The following is a 23886-nucleotide window of genomic DNA, read 5'->3' on the forward strand; positions in this document are numbered from 1 at the left end:
CTGCCTCATTAGTTACACACTCGACATGGAGCTAGATTTTTCTTTTATTCCTTTTTGTGGAGAATTTCTTGCCAAGAAACAACTATAGTAAGAGAACATCTGGAATTATTGGTTTTATTAATTTATGCCCTCAAGATGATTTTCATAGAGATAACTATGGGTTCAGAATATTGTTTGAACTTCTATATTTTTTAGCGAGGACTGACATGCACTTAACATGAAAGTGTAAAGAATATAATAGTCCAGAGAACAGGAAAACGCTAAAAAAGGTGAAATTTTTACACCATGTTTTTCAAGCAAAGGTTATTGTGGAAGTTATCTAATGAGTTCATTGGAATGTACAAAAAGGAGAATAAGACATCCCTCTAAACAAAGTGGAAAGAAAAAGAAAAAGTAAAGAAAAGGAAAAGCAAAAACACCAACCAAATCAACAAATAGAACGAATCCTGTTGGATATATGAGAAGATCACTGCTTCAAAGCACCCAGAACCAACACTCGCAGGGAATGAATCATGAATCTTTCCCATAACAACAAAGTATTCAGCTTCTTCCTAGAAAAAATATGCATGTTACATCCCAACCACAAACTCCACCGCACTGCAAAATCAGTGCATCTCCGTAATGCTACCAAAACCAGAACAGGAAATTTCCATACATTTCTCCACTGTTTCTGGACAAAACCAGCTCTGTCCCAATTAACCAAATAGCTTATTCCACACTTTCCAGGCAAAATCACAGTGCAAAAAACAAATGTTGACGCAGTTTCTGAACTGTTGAAGCAAGGAACATATACATCTGGAGAAGTGCCTTCAAAAGTCTCCTACTCTGCAGCAAGTTATTGGTGTTAGCTCTATGAAGCACAAATAACCAAATAAAAGCCTTAACTTTTGGGGGAACTTTGGCCTTCCAAATTTTTTTATGGAGAGGAAAGGAAATATTAGAACAAGTCAAATAATCACACAATGGTTTGAAAGAATAAACCCTCAAAGAATCCAAGGATCGAGAACGATTATCTGCTCCCAAGGGAAGAGGACAATTATTCAACATCACCGACAAAAAAGAAAGCTCAACTGTCTCCTATCAGTGAGGGACCTCCAAAAATGAAAATCTCAAGAAGGCAAAGGACCATCTGAATCAACAATAAAAGAAAAAAAATAATGGTATTCTACCTTGAGATGAAGCAATAGAGACAAGGAAAAGAGGTGGAGAAAGCAATATTCCCCAACCAAATATCTTTCCACGAAATGAATATGGAACCCTCACCCAACACGTACTTAGTATGGGGAATGAAAGGGGGATAAATATGAGAGAAACATCGCCACGGACTTTTTGAGGAACTTCTCGAGACCAGTTAGTATCCCAACCATTCACACTCAATCCAAAATTTTAATGAAAAATCTATGCCAAAGGAATGAATCCTCTAAGGGGAACAATCGAAGCCATTTATCCAGAAAAGCAGTGTTAGACAACGAATTTCCAAGATCCAAACTACCCTCCATTTTTTACCTACACACAACACCCTGACTAACCAAATGATTCCTTTTACTCCCAAACCCATTTCGCTATGGACATGCCCTCTGTGTTACCTTATGCTAATTCATTCTAACCAATGTGTGTCAGAGCGCTGGCATTTAAAAAATAAGTAAATAAAATCCATGAATTTGGTAATTGTCTTTTTAAGTAAGTCTCACAGAATCCTGAATGCTCTTGATATGGAACCAGATCAGTGATTTGAAAGGCGTAATTGAGGCGCGCCTTGAGGCGTTACTGAAAATGCATTAGTCCACAAAGGCGTATGCCTCAGTCAAGAAGGCGTATGCCTCAGGCAAGAAGGCGTACATCTCAGGCAAAAATAATCGCCTTTTTACACTTCAGATTCAAGGCGTACACCTTTTGGGATTCCTGTTTTAAAACACATTTAAAAAGCCAGAACCCAGAACGCACTGAAGCTCTTCTCCTCTGCTCCCTCAACGAAGCCTCTGCTCTCTCTTTGAAGCCTCAATGAAGCTTCTGCTCTCTCTCGGACGATTCGACGTTCCCTTCCAACTCTGATCTGCCTCTGACGACTCCTTCTGACGTATTTTTTCCATTCGACGAACCCTTCGGAGCTGTCGTCTCTCTGCAGCGACCCTCTGCAGTTTCTCACCTCTCTCCGTGACCCTCTCGTTCTCTCTGCCACTGTTGGCTGCAGCTGGCTTTTAGAAATTAGAATCTAGACATATTTAATTTGGCTTTTTCTTATGGCTCATACTTATATTTTTAACATATATTGTTTGTATTTGATACTTAAAACTTAAAATTGACCTATATGATATTTAAAAATTATGTTTTTATAATTTTAAAATTTTTCATATTTTTTTATTACATATAAATTGATTTTATTTATTGATTATTTAAAAAAATATTATCCCAAAAGGCTTACGCCTCAACGCCTTGAGGCTTACGCCTCGCCTTACGCCTTCGCCTTTTAAAACACTGAACCAGATTAAGCTTTTGTTTCGTTTTGAGAGTTTCTTTCCTTTAATGGCAACGAATACTAAGTTTGGGTTGGAATTCTTAGAAAATGAGTCGTCTATGAAATGTGTAAGGGCAATTAGTGGTTTGTTGATGGATATAATTACGGCAATAAGAACATGAGTTTATTTTCTTCTAGATATTTCTTTTCTTAGATCTGAATCCCTTGTCCTTTTCCTCTGTAGCATGCCGTTTGGAAGGCAAAGGTTCCTTTAAAGGTCCAGGCTTTTGCTTAGACTTTATCTGTTAAAACTTAACAGGTTTAATAGTTATGTGTAAGGAGGCCCCAGAAGGTTCTCAACCCAGATATGTATATGTTGTGGTGCAAGTCCAATAAGACTAATGCCCACCATTTTCTTTGGTTTTGTGCAGCGCATGCAATCTTTTGGACACTGTGGCTTGAGATGAATCCAAGCTCATACACAGCTGTGGGATAGGGTCAATCTTTTGCTCCTTTTTGTGCACTCTTTTAGAATTTTTGGGGGGATTTTGCTATCTGGTCTACAAAGTGATTGTAAGGCAGCTTTATTGTAACTAGCTATTCTGAGGAGGATGTCTTATCCTCCATTTACTGTGCTTTTGTTTTAGTTATTCATTGATTTCTTTTTATTTAAAAGAGTAGTTAGGATCTAAACTAATGTATTCGATATACTTGTTGAGGCTTTTATGTTTCAATTTCAAAGAAATACTTTTTCGTTTGAGCGATTTGAAGGTATTTATTTATATGGAAATAAGAAATGGTTGTCCGAATTCAACCTAATTTATCCTTAAAATTTTAAGATGAAATTTATTTTTTTATTTTTTGTTTTTTGGTAAGCTGAAACAATTCTTATTTTGGTGTCCTGGGGTGAAACATATATTTGGTTGCTATCAACTGGGGTCTGTAATCCTTGCGACTCAGATGGGAGTATGAGTTTGGGCTAAATTGTGGAGATGCATTTAAGATCACTATGCTATGTGGACAACTCAACTATCATCTAGTAGCATTATATGCCTCTAAGCTTTGAAATTTTACTTGAAACATAGATTTTTCCCATCATTTAATTATTAAATGTTGATAACATAATGAAAATTGAATTTATTTTTTTGTGTTCATTTCTAAGCTTTTCGACTTAGGAGGTGAGTAAATGGAAACTGTCTTATGGACTAGTTCCAGTTGAAGCACATGCTTCATAGCATTTTACATCAAGGATCTAATCAAGGATGCTCCAAATTTTCCTTTGATGTAGAAATGAAAGCTATGTTGAAAAGGGTATAGACTGAGCTTTTGAGGTTTTTATTATGTTACAATTTGGCATACTCCGCAGTTAGTGGCTTCTATGCCTACATTTTATTGCTGTTTATTTTGACATTACTTGTAAAGATGTATATTATTGGCATTATGTATATTTCTAATAATCAAACAGCTATTAAATTTTAACTTCAATTTCTTGATTGTAGGCATACCCCCAAGAGAAGGTTGGTGTATTTGTACGGCGAGGTAAGGGTGGACCACTTTCTGTAGTCGAGTACAATGAGTTGGATTCTTCTCTAGCTTCTGCAATTAATCAAGAAACTGGACGACTACGCTTTTGCTGGAGTAATGTATGCTCTGTATCCTATTGGATTTAAATTTTTTGCTTCTATTATAATGTTTGTTGCAATTTTACATTCCATTTCAGTGGTAAATTATTGCCAAAAGATAATGGCAAGATTATGCTCTGGTGATGCAGGAAAACTTTGTAATTGTTATAGACTTTTTTTTCAGAAAAAAGAAAAAAGAGAACTGTGCTATGATAGTAGCACAGAAGGGTCCTGTTAATGATGCAGAGTCGCCAAAAAGAAACAAAAATGGGCATATTTATGAACAAGGAGCATTATCTTGGTAGAATGATGATGGAGGTCTGCTCAGAGTTGAATATTCTGAGCTTGAGTTCTGTTCATGTTACCTTTGTTCCTGGTTCCGTGGCATGACACCAGCGCTGCACACCACACAAATAGTGTTCACAGTGCTCTGCATTACTATTCAGTGTCATTTTTACTGTGAACCTGGCTGTGAATCTGGCCGTCATTTTCACAAATATTTTTACTTTCATTGGTTGTGAATCTGGCTGTTATTAGGGTTAAGCTAATGAGTCCTATATGAGCTGTGTAATGCTTCCCTTTATGAGCCAACGAAAAAATTCAGTGAGTTTTCTGTGAACCCTGGAAAGTGTAATGCTTTTCATCTTGTAGGTGTGATTTCTAGGAACCTACATGAGGCTGGTATTTTTTTGGTGGCCACTTCATTTTCTGCTCCTTGAGAGGATTGGAGATCTGCTTTAATTTTGTTGCAGACCTAATTTTACAATGCACAAATCCTAAACTCCAATGATCTCCTTTTGCTTCTCTATGACAATAGACGGTACCACTCTTGTATTTTTATGAGTCATCTGCTGTCAATCTTCAGTGTTGCATAAAATATTCAAAAAGGCCTCAAGGTCTGTGTTTACTATCCGAAGTCGCAAAGAATGAATAGCACATACTACATTTTGAAGGGTTCATTTATGATTTCTGGACATGTTTTGAGTCTATGACGTATTTATTGTAGTATTTGTTGATTATTGATAATTATGTGCTTGTACATCACATTGGTACATGTCATATATATGTTTTTTTTTATTATTGTCCATATCTTTACTCAATAACATGGATTTACTTAATGTTTGACGCAAAAGTGAAACAGCTGATTCTTGAATTACTTTCTAGTTTTATAATTTCCTATTTTCTCAAAATTTATGGGAGCACAAATTTTTTTCAATTGTTTGATGTAAGCAGAAGCTGTGAATCTTTTCTGCATTAATTTGTTCATATGTACATCCCAATATATAATACGATTACCTATTCTAAACAAGGAAACAATTCCCTTACTGAATAATATCAAATCCCCCATATTTATCCACTTCCCTAATTTGTGTATTATTTACAGTGATACTTGGGATTGGGATTTTAACACTCCCCCTCAAGTTGGATCATAAATATTAATCATCTCCAACTTGTTAATGAGATCATCAAAGTTCTGTCGTCCCAACCCTTTAGTGAAAATATCTGCGGTTTGTTCCTTGGTAGGTACATAAGTCATACAGATAATCCCTTCTTCAATTTTCTCTTTGATGAAGTGTCTATCCACTTCCACATGTTTAGTCCTGTCGTGTTAAACTGGATTGAGAGAGATGCTGATAGCTGCCTTATTGTCACTATAGAGTTTGATAGGAAAGTTTACCGGAACCTATAATTCTTCCAAGAGTTTCCGTAACCACAGTCCTTCACATATCCCTTGAGCGATTACCCTGAATTTAGCTTCAGCACTGCTACGAGCCACCACATTCTGGTTTTTGCTTCTCCAAGTTACCAGATTTCCCCAGACGAATGTACAGTAACCTGTGGTGTACCTTCTATCTTCCATTGATCCTGCCCAATCTGCATTTGTAAAGATCTCTTCTTCCTTGCTTTCACATTTCTTAAAGAAGAGTTCTCTTCCCGGGGATCCCTTGAGATATCTAAGGATCTTGTACACAGCATCTAAGTGGGCTTCTTTTGGTGAATGCATGTGTTGACTTACTACACTGACTGCAAATGCAATATCTGGTCTAGTATGTGATAGGTAGATTAGCTTGCCAACCAATCTCTGATACCTCTCCTTTTCCACTGGTATTCCAGAGTCTTCAACCCTCTTTACCGCTTCCATCGGGGTTTCGCTGGGTTTGCATCCCAGCATGCTAGTTTCAATTAGGAGATCAGTAACATACTTTCATTGAGAAACACTAATTCCCTTTTTTGTTCTTGCCACTTCCATGCCCAAAAAATACCGCATTTGTCCCAAGTCTTTAATTTCAAATTCAGCAGCCAGAATTTTCTTCAATCTCTCCATCTCTATAGTATCGTCACCAATAAGGATTATATCATCAACATACACTATTAGAATTGTTCTCTTACCTCTTTCAGATTGTTGGAAGAACAGTGTATGGTCTGATTGCCCTTGTCGATAACCTTGATTCTTTATTACATTTGCGAATCTGTCGAACCATGCTCTGGGAGATTGTTTGAGGCCATACAAGGACTTCTTGAGTTTACACACTCTGTTTTCTTCACCTTTCCCACTGAATCTTAGTGGTATAGTCATGTATACTTCTTATTCTAACTCTCCATTTAAAAAGGCATTTTTAATATCAAGTTGTTGTAGTGGCCAATCTAAGTTGGCTGCCAAGGACAAGAGAACCCGAACTGTATTTAAGTTTGCCACTAGTGCAAATGTCTCCGTATAGTCAATGCCGTAAGTCTGTGTAAAACCTTTTACAACAAGTCTGGTTTTATATCTTTCAACTGTTCCATCAAATTTATATTTCACTGTGAAGACCCATTTACAACCCACTGGCTTCTTCCCTTTCAGTAGATTTGTCAACTCCCAGGTTCCATTTTTTTCTAGGGCTCGCATTTCTTCCATGACTGCCTCTCTCCATTTAGGTATTTCTAAAGCTTTCTGAATGTTCTTTGGCATTTTCATCCTGTCAAGGTTAGAGACAAACGCACGATATCCAGTAGACAAGCTTTTATAAGACATGTATTTAGACCAGGGGTATTGAGTACATGACCTGGTTTGTTTTCTGATTGTAATAGGTAAATTGATATCATCAAGTACAGGATTATCAGAAGAAGGCTCAATTACTAGATCAGGATTGGGCGTGGGCTCATGGTTATTTGGAGCCATCACCGGTTCCAATGCTCTTGGTGCCTCTGGTATGAGATTCTCCCTATTCTTTGTTTTTGGCTTTCTTGAGTAAACAAGGATGTCTGCGTTGTTTTGCTCTCTTGTATCTCCCCCTGAGGTTAAGTGTTCTGTTGTGTTTGGCAAGTCAGGAAGTAATGCAATGGAAGACTCGATAGATGGGTCAGGGAATGAAGCAACAGGAGGTGGTATTGGTTTAGATGACGCAGATTTAGTAGTAAAGAGGTCAAAGAACCGATCTTCACTCCATTTCTCCCCCTGAAGAGAGGGCTTTGGGAAATAAGGAGTGGTTTCAAAGAAAGTAACATCAAGACTAACAAACAATCTTTTTGAGACCGGATCATAGCATTTGTAGCCTTTCTGGGTAGGAGAATAACCAAGGCAGACACATTTAATGGCACGAGGATCCAATTTATCTCGGTGGTGTGCATGAACATGAACAAAAATAGTACAACCAAAGATTTTCAGCGGGAGACTGGAGGTAGGAAAGTGTTCGTGGAATTTCTGAAAAGGGGTGACAAAGGAAAGTGCTTGACTCGGAATTCGATTAATGAGATGTGTGGCTGTTAAGGTGGCATTGCCCCAAAAATAATGTTTCATATTGGTAGTGAACATTAATGCCCGGGCTACTTCAAGTATATGTCTATTTTTTCGTTCAGCAACCCCATTTTGTTGAGGGGTGTCCATACAAGAACTCTGATGAACAATCCCATTTTTTTGAAGATAAGTTCCCAAAATAGTATTAAAATATTCCGTACCATTATCAATACATAAAATTTGAATACGAGTCTGGAACTGTGTATGAATCATGGAATGAAAACTGATGAAAATGGAGCGGACTTTAGTTTTGTCTTTCAATAAGTAGACCCAACAAAGACAAGTATGGTCATCAATAAAGGTAACGAACCATTTTGTATTGGTGCGATTGAGGGAACGTGAGGAACCCCACAAATCACTGTGAAACATAGTAAATGGGCGAGAGGGTTTGTATATGGACGATGGGAAAGAAGTATGACGATGTTTTTCAAGCTCACACACTTCACATTGAAACTCAGAAGACATTTTATTTGAACAAATAGAAGGAAACAAACATTTTAAATATTGGAAATTGGGATGACCCATCCTTGAATGCAATAACAAAAGTTCACTATTTCTAGAAATAGATGTAGAATCACAAATTGCAGTATTACATAGTTCACTTAAGCTTGCCTCCCGTTCTCCCCCCTCCTAACCTCTGCGAAGACCTCTCGAGTTGAAGGAAGAGGTCACCGGCTAAGGATCCGTCCCCTCACGTCGTCAAGCTCTCGGTTTAGACCGGCAAGGAACTCGAAAATCCTTTCGTTTTCAAGCCTCCTTCGGTATCGTGTACTGTCGCCGGAGCACTCCCACTCCTCGTCGATGCACAGGTCGAGCTCTTGCCAGAGATGGGTCATCTCCATGAAATACTCGATAACGCCTCTCTCACCTTGCCTCATCTGCCACAATCGGGTCTTGATTTCGAAGATTTGCGAGTAACTCTCGACGTCAGAGTATGTCTCGTGAACGGCTTCCCAGACGTCCTTCGCCGTTGGCAAGAACAAGTATACTTTTTTGATTGACGGCTGCATTGAGTTGACGAGCCAAGTTGTGACCATGGAGTTTTCGGACCTCCATTTTTGCAAGGCTAAAACGTCGGTAGGGTCTGGTTTCCTCCATTCATCGGTAAGATAACCTAGCCTCCCTTTTCCTTCAATCACCAATTTTATGGATTGAGCTCACTCACGGAAATTTTTTTCGTTTAATTTCTCCAATGAGAGTGGAAAGGCTGTGTTATCTTGTCCATTTTAACCCCCAACAGATGTGGCCTCCGAGTCACCATCGATATTTGCAGAAGAGGTTGACTCTCTGCTGTTGACGGTGTCGCTAGCCATAGTTAGCTAAGGTTGAGAAACCCTAGCTCTGATACCATGTAAGCAGAAGTTGTGAATCTTTTCTGCATTAATTTGTTCATATGTACATCCCAATATATAATACGATTACCTATTCTAAACAAGGAAACAATTCCCTTACTGAATAATATCAAATCCCCCATATTTACCCACTTTCCTAATCTGTGTATTATTTACAATGATACTTGGGATTGGGATTTTTACATTTGATGCTCCTGAAATTGTCCCGATACGCAATTTACTATCCGAAGTCTCAAAGAATGAATAGCACATACTACATTTTGAAGGGTACAGTTATGATTTGTGGACATGTTTTGAGTCTATGACATATTTATCATAGTATTTGTTGATTATTGATAATTATGTACTTGTACATCACATTGGTACATAATCATATATATGTTTTTTTATTACTATCCATATCTTTACTCAATAACATGGATTTAATTATTATTTGAATTATTTATACTGTGCAAATAACAAAAGTAAAAAACTGATTCTTGAATTACTTTTTAGTTTTATAATCATATTTTCTCAAAATTTATGGAAATACACGTATGTTTTCAATTGTTTGATGTCTCTATATGCAATTTGCAAGGCAACAAGAGCTGAGGTGTTTGCTACTTGTGCATCACATTGGTACATAATCATATATATGTTTATTTATTTATTTATTTATTATTATTATTATCCATATATTTACTCTTTTAACACGGATCGAATTGTTGTTTTAATTATGTCTACTGCACAAATAAACAAAAATGAAACAACTGATCCTTGAATTACTTTTTAATTTTATAATTTCCTATTCTTTCAAAATTTATGGAAACACACATGTTTTCAATTGTCCCGGATATGCAATTTGCAAGGCAAAAAGAGCTGAGGTGTTCACTTTTCCTTTTAAGAATTCAAAGGTTGCATGTCTTACATGGATATTATGGGTACATTTCAGCGAAATATGGCGAGGGGAAAACAGGTTGTTCGTAATTGTGCAAAATTAAGGTTTAGTGTCAATAGTAAACATCACAGTTATAGTTAAAAAATACGGCTCTATTTTATAATAACGTGTCATGCAAGCTTGCCTTTTTTGTCAGCTTACATTTCAAGTAGTGAAAGTTTTTTATGTTAATTAACATACTAATTGAATTTTTAAAATATTTTCTAATTAACAAAGTAATTACAAATTTTAATTAACATTTAATTAAAATTTAAAACTAATATTTTCCATTTAAAAATAATTAATATTTATGTTGATTTGCATTATTAATATTTTCTATTAAATAAAACAATATATTATTATTGTTTACAATAGCTACTTATGAGTAGCCAGAACTAATCCCTGATTACTTCCAAAAAGTACTTATTTTTGCTAAAAGAAAAGTAGCTCTGAAAAATAGTTTTTGCATTAAGTACTTATCCAGATGCAAGACAAACATAACTTTTTTGCGCAAGTGCTTGTTTGCAATAGTACTTACTTTATATTGGTTAATTCATGTAGAAATGAACTGATATCAATGTTCATTTCAGATCACTACTCTGTAATAAAGTAATTTGATACTATTCTAACGACACTGGTTTCCCTTGCAACAAATATGATTCAAATGAATCTGCTACTATTGCATGAGAAGACATTTGCTATCCTTGGTTAGAGCATCCCACAGTAATTGTTGTCCTGTCTATCCCAGTCTCCCAGACACTTTCTGAAATTGAATTTGACTCAACAATGATCTTCTGAAGACCCTTTTCCGAAGCCAAAGACAGGCCTCGCCTTAAGCTCCATAATTTAGCCACTATGTTGGATGCAACTCCAATAAGGCAGTGAAAGCACAAATTCATCAACCGTAAACTTCTCAAAGTAGTCCACCCCAACCCCACCCCCTCCTCCCTGCCCCCTGTGCAAGCCCAGATTCTAAGCAAGTTTCCACCAACAATAATTTTAATCCAACGCTCCAAAGGACAATGCCGTGCACAATAACTTCTGTAGGTCTTTTAGTAACTGCAGGATCAACAGCGATGACAATGTTGGAATAATCCTTCAGCTGGTTAATGGAGAAAACTTGACAATTCACTAGAATGCATTGATCCTTAAATCATTTATTTATTTCTGGTACAAAGAATCACCCATAAGGTGAACAAGAATTGTTGTCTCCACTTGTATGCAATGCAAATTGTGTTTATATTTTGTACATCCATTCCTGAGAATTCCTGTTAGACCAAATTAATATTAATATGACACCAAACCTGATAGGCTTTTGGACAATCCTGAAGAACATCAATGATATCTTCCTTGCTGCATTTGCATTGATCACAAAGTAGTGAGTTGTGCATATTTTGATTATATTTGATTTCCTTTATAAGAAGCTGTTAAAATCCCAAGTATCTTTGTGAATAATGAGTAAATTAGGAAAGTGGGTAAATGTAGAAGATTATATATTATTCTGTAGGGGGATTATTTCCTTGTTTAGAATAGTTTATTGTATTATATAATGTAAGATTGGGATGTACATAATTAATAGAAGAATTCAAGAAGTATTGAATTCCACTCACATGGTATCAGAGCTAGGGTTTCTCAACCTTAGCTAACAATGGCCAACAGCACCAACAAAGGGTCGACCTCTTCTGGAAAACCCGACAGGATTCAGAGGCTACATCCGCTGGGGGTTTGAATGGGCTAGACAATACAACCTTTCCACTCTCAGTGGAGAAATTGAACAGAAAAAACTTCCATGAATGGGCTCAATCTATAAAATTGGTGATTGAAGGAAAAGGGAAACTGGGTTACCTCATCGGCGAACGAAGGAGACCAGACCCTACCGATGTCGTCGCCTTGCAAACATGGAGGTCTGAAAACTACATTGTCCTGGCTTGGTTCGTCAACTCGATGAAGCCGGCGATTGGAAAAATATACTTGTTCTTGCCTAAGACGAAGGATGTCTGGGACGCTGTTCGTGAAACCTACTCTAATGTCAAGAGTTATTCACAAATCTTCGAAATCAAAACCCAGTTGTGGCAGATGAGGCAAAGTGATAGAGATGTCATGGAGTATTTCATGGAGATCCATCTCTGGCAAGAGCTCGATATGAGCATCGAAGAGGAATGGGCGTGCTCCGGCGACAGCACGCGATACAAGAGGAGGCTCGAAAACGAACAGGTCTTCGAGTTCTTGGTCGGCCTCAACCGAAATTTGGACAATGTGAGGGGATGAATCCTCGGCCGGTGACCTGTGCCTTCAACCCGAGAAGTATTCGCAGAGGTAAGGAGGGAGGAGAGCAAGAGATGAGTGATGTTGAGGCCCCAAGGAGATCGTATCGGGCCGGACCTGTCCGTCCAAAATCTAAGTGCAAATCCTAATGGGCCTAACGTCTCGACCCTTATATCAAAAGGCCCGACGAGATCCAGGCAACGATCACAAAAAGGTAAATTATGGTGCGAGCACTGTCGAAAGCCAAGTCATTCAAAAGATATTTGTTGGGAGATTCATGGAAAGCTTGCAGATTGGAAGCCGAGACAATATAAAAAAAAAATCGTGGATATCAGGCTACCACCTGACAGTTCAATTGAAAAATCACCAGGTGAAAAAACCAATAATACCACTCCAAGTAGTGCATTCAGCCCTGAGCAGTTGGATCAGCTGTATAAAATGATTTCCTTTATTCAAACATCGGGTCAGTCTTCCACTGGTTCTCTGGCGCACCGAGGTAATTATTTGTCAGCCTTAAATACCATATCCTGTTACAAATTGTTGACTTTGGTGCAATCCCAATAGGGGGGGGTGAATTGGAGATTTAAAAATTCTTCCTAGGTTTATCTGAGCCAGCAACAGTGATGCACAACCTAGGGGCAGTCTAATTATGTATGAAGTTGCAAAGATGATAAAATCTATTTTCAGCACATGCAACACAATTCCAGTATCTCTCAATCAAATACAATTAAGTGTCAACCAGATATGCAGTATATTTAGCAAAGAGATTGTTACAAGCAAGAAGCAGAATATAAAGCAAGTAAAGTAAAAGTGACACCGAATATGTTATTGGGGTTCGGCAAACGTGCCTATGTCTCCACCTTAACTCGCAAGCTTGAGGATTACACTAATGCTCACTTAACGGGTGGAGCGGCACCGGTTACAACCAAGTCAAATTACTAGGGATGACCTCAACCTTTACACACTCTCCTTACGGGGCGGAGAATTCCCATCCTATGCCACACCTGGATTACAATAGATTCACAATATAAATTTCGTGTACGTAACACGTGCTTCTCCAATAAGCAGATTTGTACCAATATCAATCAATGCACGTCAACCAGGTAAGAACTATAAGCTCAGTGCAACAATGTGTAATAACACTCAATCTAATGTCAATAAGCAATTAATTGCAAGAGTGCATTCTCAATCTATCTTTGAAACAATATATCAAAATATATCAATCACAAGTAGAGTTCCAAAGATTTCCAAAGAGTGTAATCAAAATACCTCAAAAGGATTTTCTCAAAGTTTAAGCACAAAAGATATTAGTACAATAAGCTTGTCAAAACAATTTGTGCTTCACAATCACAATACAAGCTTAGGAGTCTTGCAATACAAATGTCAAGACTCACAAGCTAAAAAGTTTCCCCACACAATGGATTTATTGATTAAACCGGGGGGAAGACTTTTGGCTAAACTCTCTATAAAAAATCAAACAAACAATCAAGGCAATGAGAGTTTAAGCTTTAGTAGGCAATGTAGGACGATTTAGAATACTCTCACTCAAATAGATTTTGTAAGGAAATGATCAATGGAAGAGTATTTTGGCTTTGAGTATAAAGAAGAACTCTCAAAAATTCAGAGGAAATATTTGTTAATCAAATCACTAATCTCTTGTTAATCTTTGCAAATGAACACATATATATAGGCTTACTCAAAAACATAACCGTTGGGACATAAGGGTAATAATTAAATTCGTTTTTAAACAAGTTTAACCAAAATAACCCTGTTTTACCTTTAATAACGCGCGGTAAAAATAGGCCAACCCGAGAGTTTCGGTCGCCCGATCCATAGGGTTGATTGCCCAAACACTCACAAAATGAAAAGTTCATTTTATCAATTCAAGTGCTTGGTGAAGGGTTCGATTGGCTGGTCTAGGCGATTTTCCAATTTGTTCGAGATTCGATCGTCTGAGCCTAAGTTCGGTCTGCCGAACTTCAACATTCGGTCGCCCGAGGTCAAAATAAACGTGAAGTTCGGGCGCCCGTGGACGGTGAAAAAGTGCTCAATAAAAGTTCAGTCGACCAAGAACACTCAGTTCATTTCAGTTCGGTCGCCCGACCTTTAGTTAACATTTTGACTTTCCACACTTTCGGTCAACCGAAGCGTTTTCAACACACAAGTTCGGTCACCCAAAGCCCTTTCCAATTTAGAACTTAAGTCATATTTTTACCTCTGATTGCATAGATAATAGTGGGGAATTTCCTAAGTGTTTATGCAAGAACCTAGGGTCTCTCTAAGGTCGTTTTGAGCTTGTAGTTCCTACCATGCATGACATGCATTAATTATTACAGACCTTGAATGATTAATATTATAGACCCGAATGATTTGAAAATAAATTACAACAGTAAACACTTTGGGTCTTCATTTCCCTTCAAGTTCATGTGCACCATATGTTACTGCCAATTGAACTTGCACACAAACTCAGGGCAAACATTAAATACCAAGGTATTTGTCATAATCAAAACGGGATATGACCTATAAGGTCAACACAAATCACCATGGATAATTGACGCAGGTGCATCTGATCATATGACTGGTTCTTATCAATTGTTTTCATCCTATTTACTATATGGTGGAAATCTGAGAGTCAAAATTGCAAATGGTTCTCTCTCACCAGTTGCCGGTAAAGGAAGTATTCGCATATCTGACTTTGTAACTTTAAAATCTGTCCGACATGTTCCCAAGTTATCTCGCAACTTGTTATCCATCAGCCAATTGACAAAAGACTCCAATTGCTCTACTAAATTTGTTTCATCTCATTGTGTTTTTCAAGACCTATCATTGGGGAAGATGATTGGCACCGCTAAGGCGTATAAGGGACTCTACTACTTTGAGGAGGCAAGCTTGAGTGAACAATGTAATACTGCAATTTGTGATTCTATTTCTAGAGATAGTGAACTTTTGTTATGGCATTCTAGGATGGGTCACCCAAATTTTCAATATTTAAAACGTTTGTTTCCGTCTATCTGTTCAAATAAAATGTCTTTTGAGTTTCAATGTGAAGTGTGTGAGCTTGCAAAACACCGTCATGCTTCTTTCCCATCATCCATATACAAATCATCCCGCCCATTTACTATGATTCACAGTGATTTGTGGGGACCCTCAAGATCCCTTAATCGCACCCATACGAAATGGTTTGTTACTTTTATTGATGACCGTACTCATTTTTGTTGTGTTTACTTGTTGAAAGACAAAACTAAAGTCCGTTCCATTTTTGTCAGTTTTCATTCCAAGATTTAAACACAATTCTAGACTCACATTCAAATTTTACGTACTGATAATGGTACAGAATATTTTAATGATATTTTGGGAACTTATCTTCAAGAAAATGGGATTGTTCATCAGAGTTCTTGTGTGGATACCCCTCAACAAAATGGGGTTGCTGAACGAAAAAACAGACATATACTTGAAGTAGCTCGGACATTGATGTTCACTACAAACATGAAAAACTATTTTTGGGGAGATGCCATCTTAACAGCTATACATCTCATTAATCGAGTGTCGAGTCGAGTACTTTCCTTTGCCACTCCTCTCCAGAAATTCTAGGAACATTTTCCTACCTCTTGACTCCCCTCTAGTCTTTCACTGAAAATGTTTGGCTATACTGCATTTGTTCATATTCATGCTCACCATCGGGATAAATTGGATCCTCGTGACGTTAAATGTGTCTTCATTGGTTATTCCCCTACCCAAAAAGGCTACAAATGTTATGACCCTATCTCAAAAAGGATGTTTGTTAGCCTTGATGTCACATTCTTTGAAACCACTCTTTATTTCCCAAAGAGCTCTCTTCAGGGGGAGAAATGGAGTGAAGATCGGTTCTTTGAGTTCTTTACTACTAAATATGTGCCATCTATTGAGCCTCCCATTGCTTCATTCCTTGACCCATCTACTGAGCCTCCCATTGCATCACTTCTTGACCTATCAAACACAAAAGAGCACTTAACCTCTGGGGGAGATGCAAGAAAGCAAAGCAACACAGTCATACTTGTTTACTCAAGAAAGTCGAACAGGGAGTGTCTTATACCCGAGGCACCAAAAGCGTTGGAACCGGTGATGGCTCCGAACAACCATGAGTCCACGCCCAATCCCAATCTGGTAATAGGTAGTCATGAGCTCTCTTTTGATAATCCTGTACCTAATGACATCAATTTACCTATTGCAGTCAGAAAACAAACCAAGTCATGTGCTCAATATCCCTTGTCTAAATACATGTCTTATAAAAGCTTGTCTACAAGATATCATGTTTTTGCCTCTAACCTTGATAGGATGAGAATTCCAAAGAATATTCAGGAAGCTCTGGAAATACCTAAATGGAGGGAGGCCGTCATGGAGGAAATGTGGGCCCTGGAGTAAAGTGGAACTTGGGATGTAATGAATTTGCCGAGAGGGAAGAAGCCAGTTGGTTGTAAATGAGTCTTCACAGTGAAATATAAATCTAATGGGACAATTGAACGATATAAATCCAAACTCGTTGTAAAAGGATTTACACAGACTTATGGCATTGACTATACAGAGACATTTGCACCGGTGGCAAACTTGAATACAGTTCGGGTCCTCTTGTCCTTGGCAACCAACTTAGATTGGCCACTACAACAACTTGACATTAAGAATGCATTTCTAAACGGCGAGTTAGAAGAAGAAGTCTACATGGCAATACCACTAGGCTTCAGTAAGAAAGGTGAAGAAAACAAAGTGTGTAAACTCAAGAAGTCCTGGTATGGACTCAAGCAATCTCCCAGAGCATGGTTCAACAGATTTGCAAAAGTAATAAAGAACCAAGGATTTCGACAAGGGCAATCAGATCACACCCTGTTCTTCCAACAGTCTGAAAGGGGTAAGAGAACAATTCTAATAGTGTATGTTGATGATATAATCTTAACTAGGGATGATACAGTAGAGATGGAAAGATTGAAGAAAGTTCTAGCTACTGAATTTGAAGTTAAAGACGTGGGACAAATGCGGTACTTCTTGGGCATTGAAGTTGCTAGAACGAAGAAGGTTATTAGTGTCTCTTAGAGAAAGTATATCACTGATCTCCTAATTGAAACTGGCATGCTTGGATGCAAACCTTGTGAAACCCCGATTGAAGCAGTAAAGAGGGTCGAAGACTGTGGAGTACCAGTTGAAAAGGAGAGGTATCAGAGATTGGTTGGTAAGCTAATCTACTCATCACATACTAGACCAGATATTGCATGTGCGGTTAGTGTGGTAAGCCAACACATGCATTCGCCAAAAGAAGCTCATTTAGATGTTGTGTACAAGATCCTTCGATATCTCAAGGGCTCCCCGGGCAAAGGACTTTTCTTCAAGAAATGTGAAAGTAAGGAAGTAGAGATCTTTACAGATGCAGATTGGACAGGATCAGTGGAAGATAGAAGGTCCACCACTGGTTATTGCACATTCGTCTGGGGAAATCTGGTAACTCAGAGAAGCAAAAAACAAAATGTAGTGGCTCGTAGTAGTGCCGAAGTTGAGTTCAGGGCAGTTGCTTAAGGAATATGTGAAGGACTGTGGTTACGGAAACTCTTGGAAGAACTACAGATCCCGGTGAAATTTCCTATCAAACTCTATTGTGACAACAAAGTAGCCATCAGTATCTCTCTCAATCCAGTTCAACATGACAGGACTAAACATGTGGAAGTAGACTGACATTTTATCAAAGAGAAAGTTGAAGAAGGAACTATTTGTATGACTTATGTACCTACCAAGGAACAAACTACAGATATCTTTAATAAAGGGTTGGCACGACAGAACTTTGATGATCTCATTAGCAAGTTGGAGATGATTAATATCTATGATCCAACTTAAAGGGGAGTGTTTAAATCCCAAGTATCTTTGTGAATAATGAGTAAATTAGGAAAGTGGGTAAATGTAGAAGATTATATATTATTCTGTAGGGGGATTATTTCCTTGTTTAGAATAGTTTATTGTATTATATAATGTAAGATTGGGATGTACATAATTAATAGAAGAATTCAAGAAGTATTGAATTCCGCTCACAGAAGCCTAAGCCAGGGTGTGGAACTTTTTGGGCATATTCAATGACCAAATCCATTTCTAGTCATTGTTATCGGCATTAGTTACTGGTGTTACGTTAATTGACTGATATCCATTTTTAGGGCATGTAAACACTGTAGAGAACCTGTCTGAGAATAGGTTTAAGTGGAATCCAACTGAAGATGCATGCCTGGTAAAGGGAGCTGGTGGTGGAATGAGAACATCCATAAAGCTGTTAAAACAAAATGAATGTGGTTAAAGACATGGCAATAGTGTAGGAACAGAGAAAACTTTGAAAAACATAGTATAAAAAGGCAAGAAAAATGCAAAAAAAAAAAATGGAAAATAAAGAAAAGTCCTAGTGAAGCTACACCTAGAGCATGTAACGGTTTGTATACTAGACTAGACACTAAAGATGGGGAAAAGACGATACAAAGTTGCTAGGATTAAATAAATTATGATGAGATTGAGGATATCAAATGTATAAAAAATGAGAATGATGCTGTATTTGTTAAAGAAGATATAAAAAGAGGTGGTGAATTAAGCATTAAACTTAAAATGTAGGAAATGAGATTGGACTTCTAGGATGCTATTCCTCTAGAACTTTTGTGGCTGATTTGCAGAGAGAAATTCTTGAGCCTTCAGATTGGTAAAATCATCTGTGGAGAATATTAAGAGTAACCTTTTTTGATAGTCCCGACTCCTTAGTTCAGTTTATAGTGTATATTTTTTTGAATTAATATCCATTTAACTCTATCATAAATGGGAGTTTCCCCTTTGAAGACTTATCTTTAATGCATTTGCTTACATTTTTTTTTTTTAAAAATAGAAAATAAAGGGGGCAAAATTATTTTAATAAACTATTCAATGAAAACAAAAGAGAAGGCCGAAACTTAAAGTGGCAAATGATGAAAGGAAACTTTTATCAGATTGCTACAAACCCAGCTACACTACTATTTGGATTAGAATGTTAAGACAATTAAGAAACACTCTAATCTAAAAAAGTATATTAGGCTGGAAATAGCCTTTGAGCCTAATGATCTCATTTTTTAGTTTCTAGATGGGATGTTATGGCTGGAATCCCCCAAGTGGGGAAAGGCAGGGGGCGACATGGGAGTTGAAGGGCCCCTATTGGGGGCTACAAATAAAAAACCATTTTTTGCTATATAAAGAGTGATATAGGCTGGTATAAGAATGTTAAAAAATTCAAATGGATGAGCACTCTTAACTATAATAAATGAGTTAAGGATAAACACATCACTATAAAGCTAGGCATAGCACTTGTGGAAGACAAGGTAAGGGTAGCTAAGATGATTTGAGTAGTTGCAGCATAGGCCAATTAGTTGTCTAGTCACTGAGTGATTCTGTAGGAATGAGGAGGAGCAGAAATTGAATAACTTGTGGTGGGGTAGGGAGTAAGGAAGAATTTGGCTACAGTTTGACCTTTTGAGGATATTGGATATTATCTGAGATTGTACAGAATGGCAGAAATGTAGCTAACCCCACTTAATGGGACTTCAGGCTTGGTGGTGTGATGGTGCTGGTGGTAGTGGTTCTTGATAAGTGTCTCCTAAAAATGACGAAAAAAAAAATCAACAAAAATAAGTAAGTTAATTATCCAATTCGCTTCTAGCTGTTTAGTGTGGAAATTTCAATTGAAGATGAGAAGTATAAAGTGCCGAAAGGACTGCTAACAAGTATACATGACACTAATCTTGGTCAAATTAAGGTCTAATGAAGTCAATACCCAGGGAAATTGATATAGTGTATTCTTTGTGCAAATAAACACTTAATGAATTAAGTTACAAGGGCAGCACATACACTTTAGAAGTCGTGAAAATTGCTCACATGTATTTCACTTCAGCTAATCTGTTTTGATGGAGCAACATCTGTCTATGCCCTGTGAAGTTCAATTACTGGATTAATTATGTACGAATGCAAAACTTGCTTCTACAACTTACAAAAATGCTACCTTCTGGTCTGCAAAAATTGCTCAAAATATATTTCTTAATTCATCGAAAGCTAGATCAGTTTATACTTAGTGAAGTTCAATAATTGGAGAACGAAGGCTAAAAAAAGGGTTTATGTTAAATTCTGTATGATGTTTATTCTTTGATCCCTGCATGCCATGTTTTTCTCCACCAGTGGGCGTTGTATCTATTATCAGTGTAGGTTTATCCATATTTGTGGTCTCTAAATTTCCACAAAATAGTCATACTTTTCATTCAAATTTCCGTTTTCCCGCCATACTGGAAATTGAAATGACAGTCAGTTTCTGTTATGTAAATTGTTTGTCATGATTTCCACCATTCATCTGAAAATTATCAAAATCTTGAAATTTTAAATTTTTTTTTTTTATTTGGAAATTTGACTGGGGAACAAAATTTCCTTGAAATTTAAACTTGGGATTTAAAACCAAAAATTGAAAATTCTCTTAATGAACCTTCTGTTTTAGTGAAAGTAGAGATTATCAAAAGAAGGATATGATTGATAAGCTTTAGACTTTGAACTTTTATGCAAAATTGAACTTGAATATTAGTTACAACAGTTTATTTAACCTCTCATATTAAAAATATCTATATTTGCATTATAACATATGTTTACCTGATTTATAAATTTCATTTTTATTAATTGATTATGTTTAATATGATTATTTTATTATAGATTATTGTGGTGTATACACCATATAGTTATCATTAATATATTTTATTTCTAATATTTCAATTTTAAGTCTTGCATTTTTTTGGCACAAAGAATCCTATAGTAGCACTGAAAGGACACAGTACAAAGCTATCAAAGATTTTACAATCAATCAATGCAACATATCAGATCTCCTAATCACATCTACTCCTTACATCTAAGACAGCACTTTGCACAGTTGTTTCTATGTCAACTTCAGCTTTTTCATAAAGCATGTAATTCCTGGCCTTCCAGGGATGACAAACAACAGAGATCCAAGCCAACTTGCAAATTTTGTCAGCTGGAAAGTTTCCCAGAGCAACAAGCCATATTACATTTCTCCAAGTTTGTAATTGATCTATAAACTTTCAGGCCAGCAGTGACACCTTTATCTACCTGTTTGGTAGTTGAACAGCTGAAGAAGAGATGACTTTGTACTTCAGGATTTAACCCATCAAACTTGCAAGAAATAACAATAGTTTTTCCCCAAGATACTAGATTTTCTAGTATGGTTAATCTATCTTGAATTGCCTGCCAAACAATGAAAGGTTGGTTAGGTATGCAGCGCTTAAAACCAAATGGTACTTGCCCAATAAAAAGCGAGTTCTCTCTCTCTCTCTCTCTCTCTCTCTCTTAGAGTGACAGGCTGAACAAAAAGAGAAAATTCCTGAAGTAGTTAGATCCCAATTTATAGCTTTTCCATTTGCAACATCAAGTACGCAATTTAATGTGTCCTCTATCTGTAAAAAAATTGGCTGATTGTCTTCTTGGCCAAATCCAACCATTTTCATATCACATGTTAGCCAAATTGGCATTCAAAGGAAATCCATATTCGATAGGTAGATGGGTTCCATAATGCTCTATTAGAGGGCTGTGTGGTGCCAATTACCAAAGAGCATAAAAGAGGATCCCCTCTTTCCAATCTTGTTGTGTACTGTCTGGATAGGCATAAGGTGTAACTTTTATTATCTTTTTCTATGTCCATGTACTCAGAAGAAGTTTTAACATCCCAAATGCTACAGCCTTTTAGCTTAGATGTGCATCCAAATAACCCATAGAAAAGCTTTAGATTTGCTTAAATGCTAGGGAAGCTTTATGGCAGCAGTATCACTCCACTCTGATAGGCCTTAAACCACCTTCATCATAGGGCTTTCATGGATCCTTCCATTTCACTTAACAGCTGTCTGTGTTCCAGTCACCTCCATTTGAAAATGCTTTGAATCTCCTTTCAAGTTCCTTTAAAACAGATTGAGGAAGAAACAATGCTGTAGACCAATAATTGTGACCTCATAACATAGGATAGGTATTAATTTAATAGTCCTGGTGTAAATTCTAGCTATATTTTTTTTAGTTAGGAGATCACGATCTTTTTTACTAGTATTCTCTGTGACCAGAAGCAATCCCATGTATTTTAACTAGTAGCTGCCCCACAGAAACCCCTAGAATTTGAGTATGTCCTGCTTAGCAGAATCTGGGATACCAGAACGGAAGATCTCTGACTTTGCGGACACTTTAGCCTGCTGCCTATATAACTGAGCAGAATTTGCATCCCCACAAGCTAGGATCAACTCATCATCAGAAAGGCAGATATTTACCTTTTGGATTGTAGGAAAGTTGGCCATGTCCTGCAGCACGTTGCAATAACCTGAGAAGTACTTCCATCATCATAACAAATGAATAAGGTGATAGGTGGTTACATGGTCTTAACTTTTTGGAGTATTGTCGAAATTTATGCTTTCCACTACCTTCAAAATCAAAATTGCAGTTAATTTCTGTTGAAATCTCCTCAAGTCATCAAAAATTTATATCGAGATCTCGAAATTTCAGTGAAATTTGTTGAAATTTTATCTACATATGTAATTTCCTTGAAATTAAAATTTTAAGATTCAAAATTTGAATTGAAATTTCTCGTAGTTTATCTTCATTTTATAGTGAAATTAGAGATTATTACAAGAACGACATGAATGAGCGTACAGGCTTTTGAAATTATATGAAAACTAAACTTAGATATTTGCTACAACCTGCGACATTTATTTGACCATTTATATCTAAATTATGTTTATTTATATGCTAAATAATATTTAACTAATTTATGAGTTTTATCTATATTAATTGGATATGCTTACTATGATTATTATATTACACTTATTGCACCTTATGCACCAGCTGTCCTTCGTGTGTTTTGTTTATAATATTTTAGTTCCAAATTATGCATTATTTATGTGTCTAAAGTTTTGTAAAAGAGTTTCATGCTTACTACTAATTTCCATTGTTTTTAAAATTGAAATTGACATAGACATCAAAATTTCCATAGAAATTTCCGTACTTTTGAAGCCTCGGAATTTTAATTGAAATTGAAATTTAAGACCTCAGAAGGTCACCCTAATTCCCTTCCCCTTTTGAAATAGCCTTCATTTGAACCTGTACTAACAATGGAGAAACAAGGAGTTGTGATGTATGCTTTTATTCACCCAACAAAATTCTTTCGAATGCCTATACTTTCCAGCAACTGTATAATAAAATCCTTGTGAGCTGAATTGAATGCTTTTTTCAAATCTGCTTCTAGTGCAAAGTTTGAAGGTTTGGAATTCTAATGTTAGTTATGAAGCAATTCCTATACCATTAGTATATTGTCATGGATGCTCCTACATTCTATGAAAGCAGTTTGGTTTGGACTCATGATTCATGAAAGAGCCAAGACAATTTTGCCGCCTGTTTGCAGTTATTTCTTTAATGCACTTGTATATGAGATAGATACATGTTGGAGGTTTGTA

The 23886-nt window shown here is 36.8% G+C and overlaps 1 protein-coding gene across 2 annotated transcripts in view; it reads left to right on the top strand.

Moving 5' to 3' along the window:
* The window catches only part of LOC131159704 (UDP-N-acetylglucosamine diphosphorylase 1), a 46902-nt gene that overhangs the window by 17016 nt on the left and 6000 nt on the right, over nucleotides 1-23886 (top strand). For both annotated transcript variants that reach the window (XM_058114818.1, XM_058114819.1), the window contains one exon: nucleotides 3955-4098. In XM_058114818.1, coding sequence (XP_057970801.1) covers nucleotides 3955-4098 — 144 coding nt within the window. The remainder of the gene's footprint in view (nucleotides 1-3954; nucleotides 4099-23886) is intronic.

This window comes from Malania oleifera, chromosome 7 (genome assembly GCF_029873635.1).
Source record: "Malania oleifera isolate guangnan ecotype guangnan chromosome 7, ASM2987363v1, whole genome shotgun sequence".
Lineage (NCBI taxonomy): Eukaryota > Viridiplantae > Streptophyta > Magnoliopsida > Santalales > Ximeniaceae > Malania > Malania oleifera.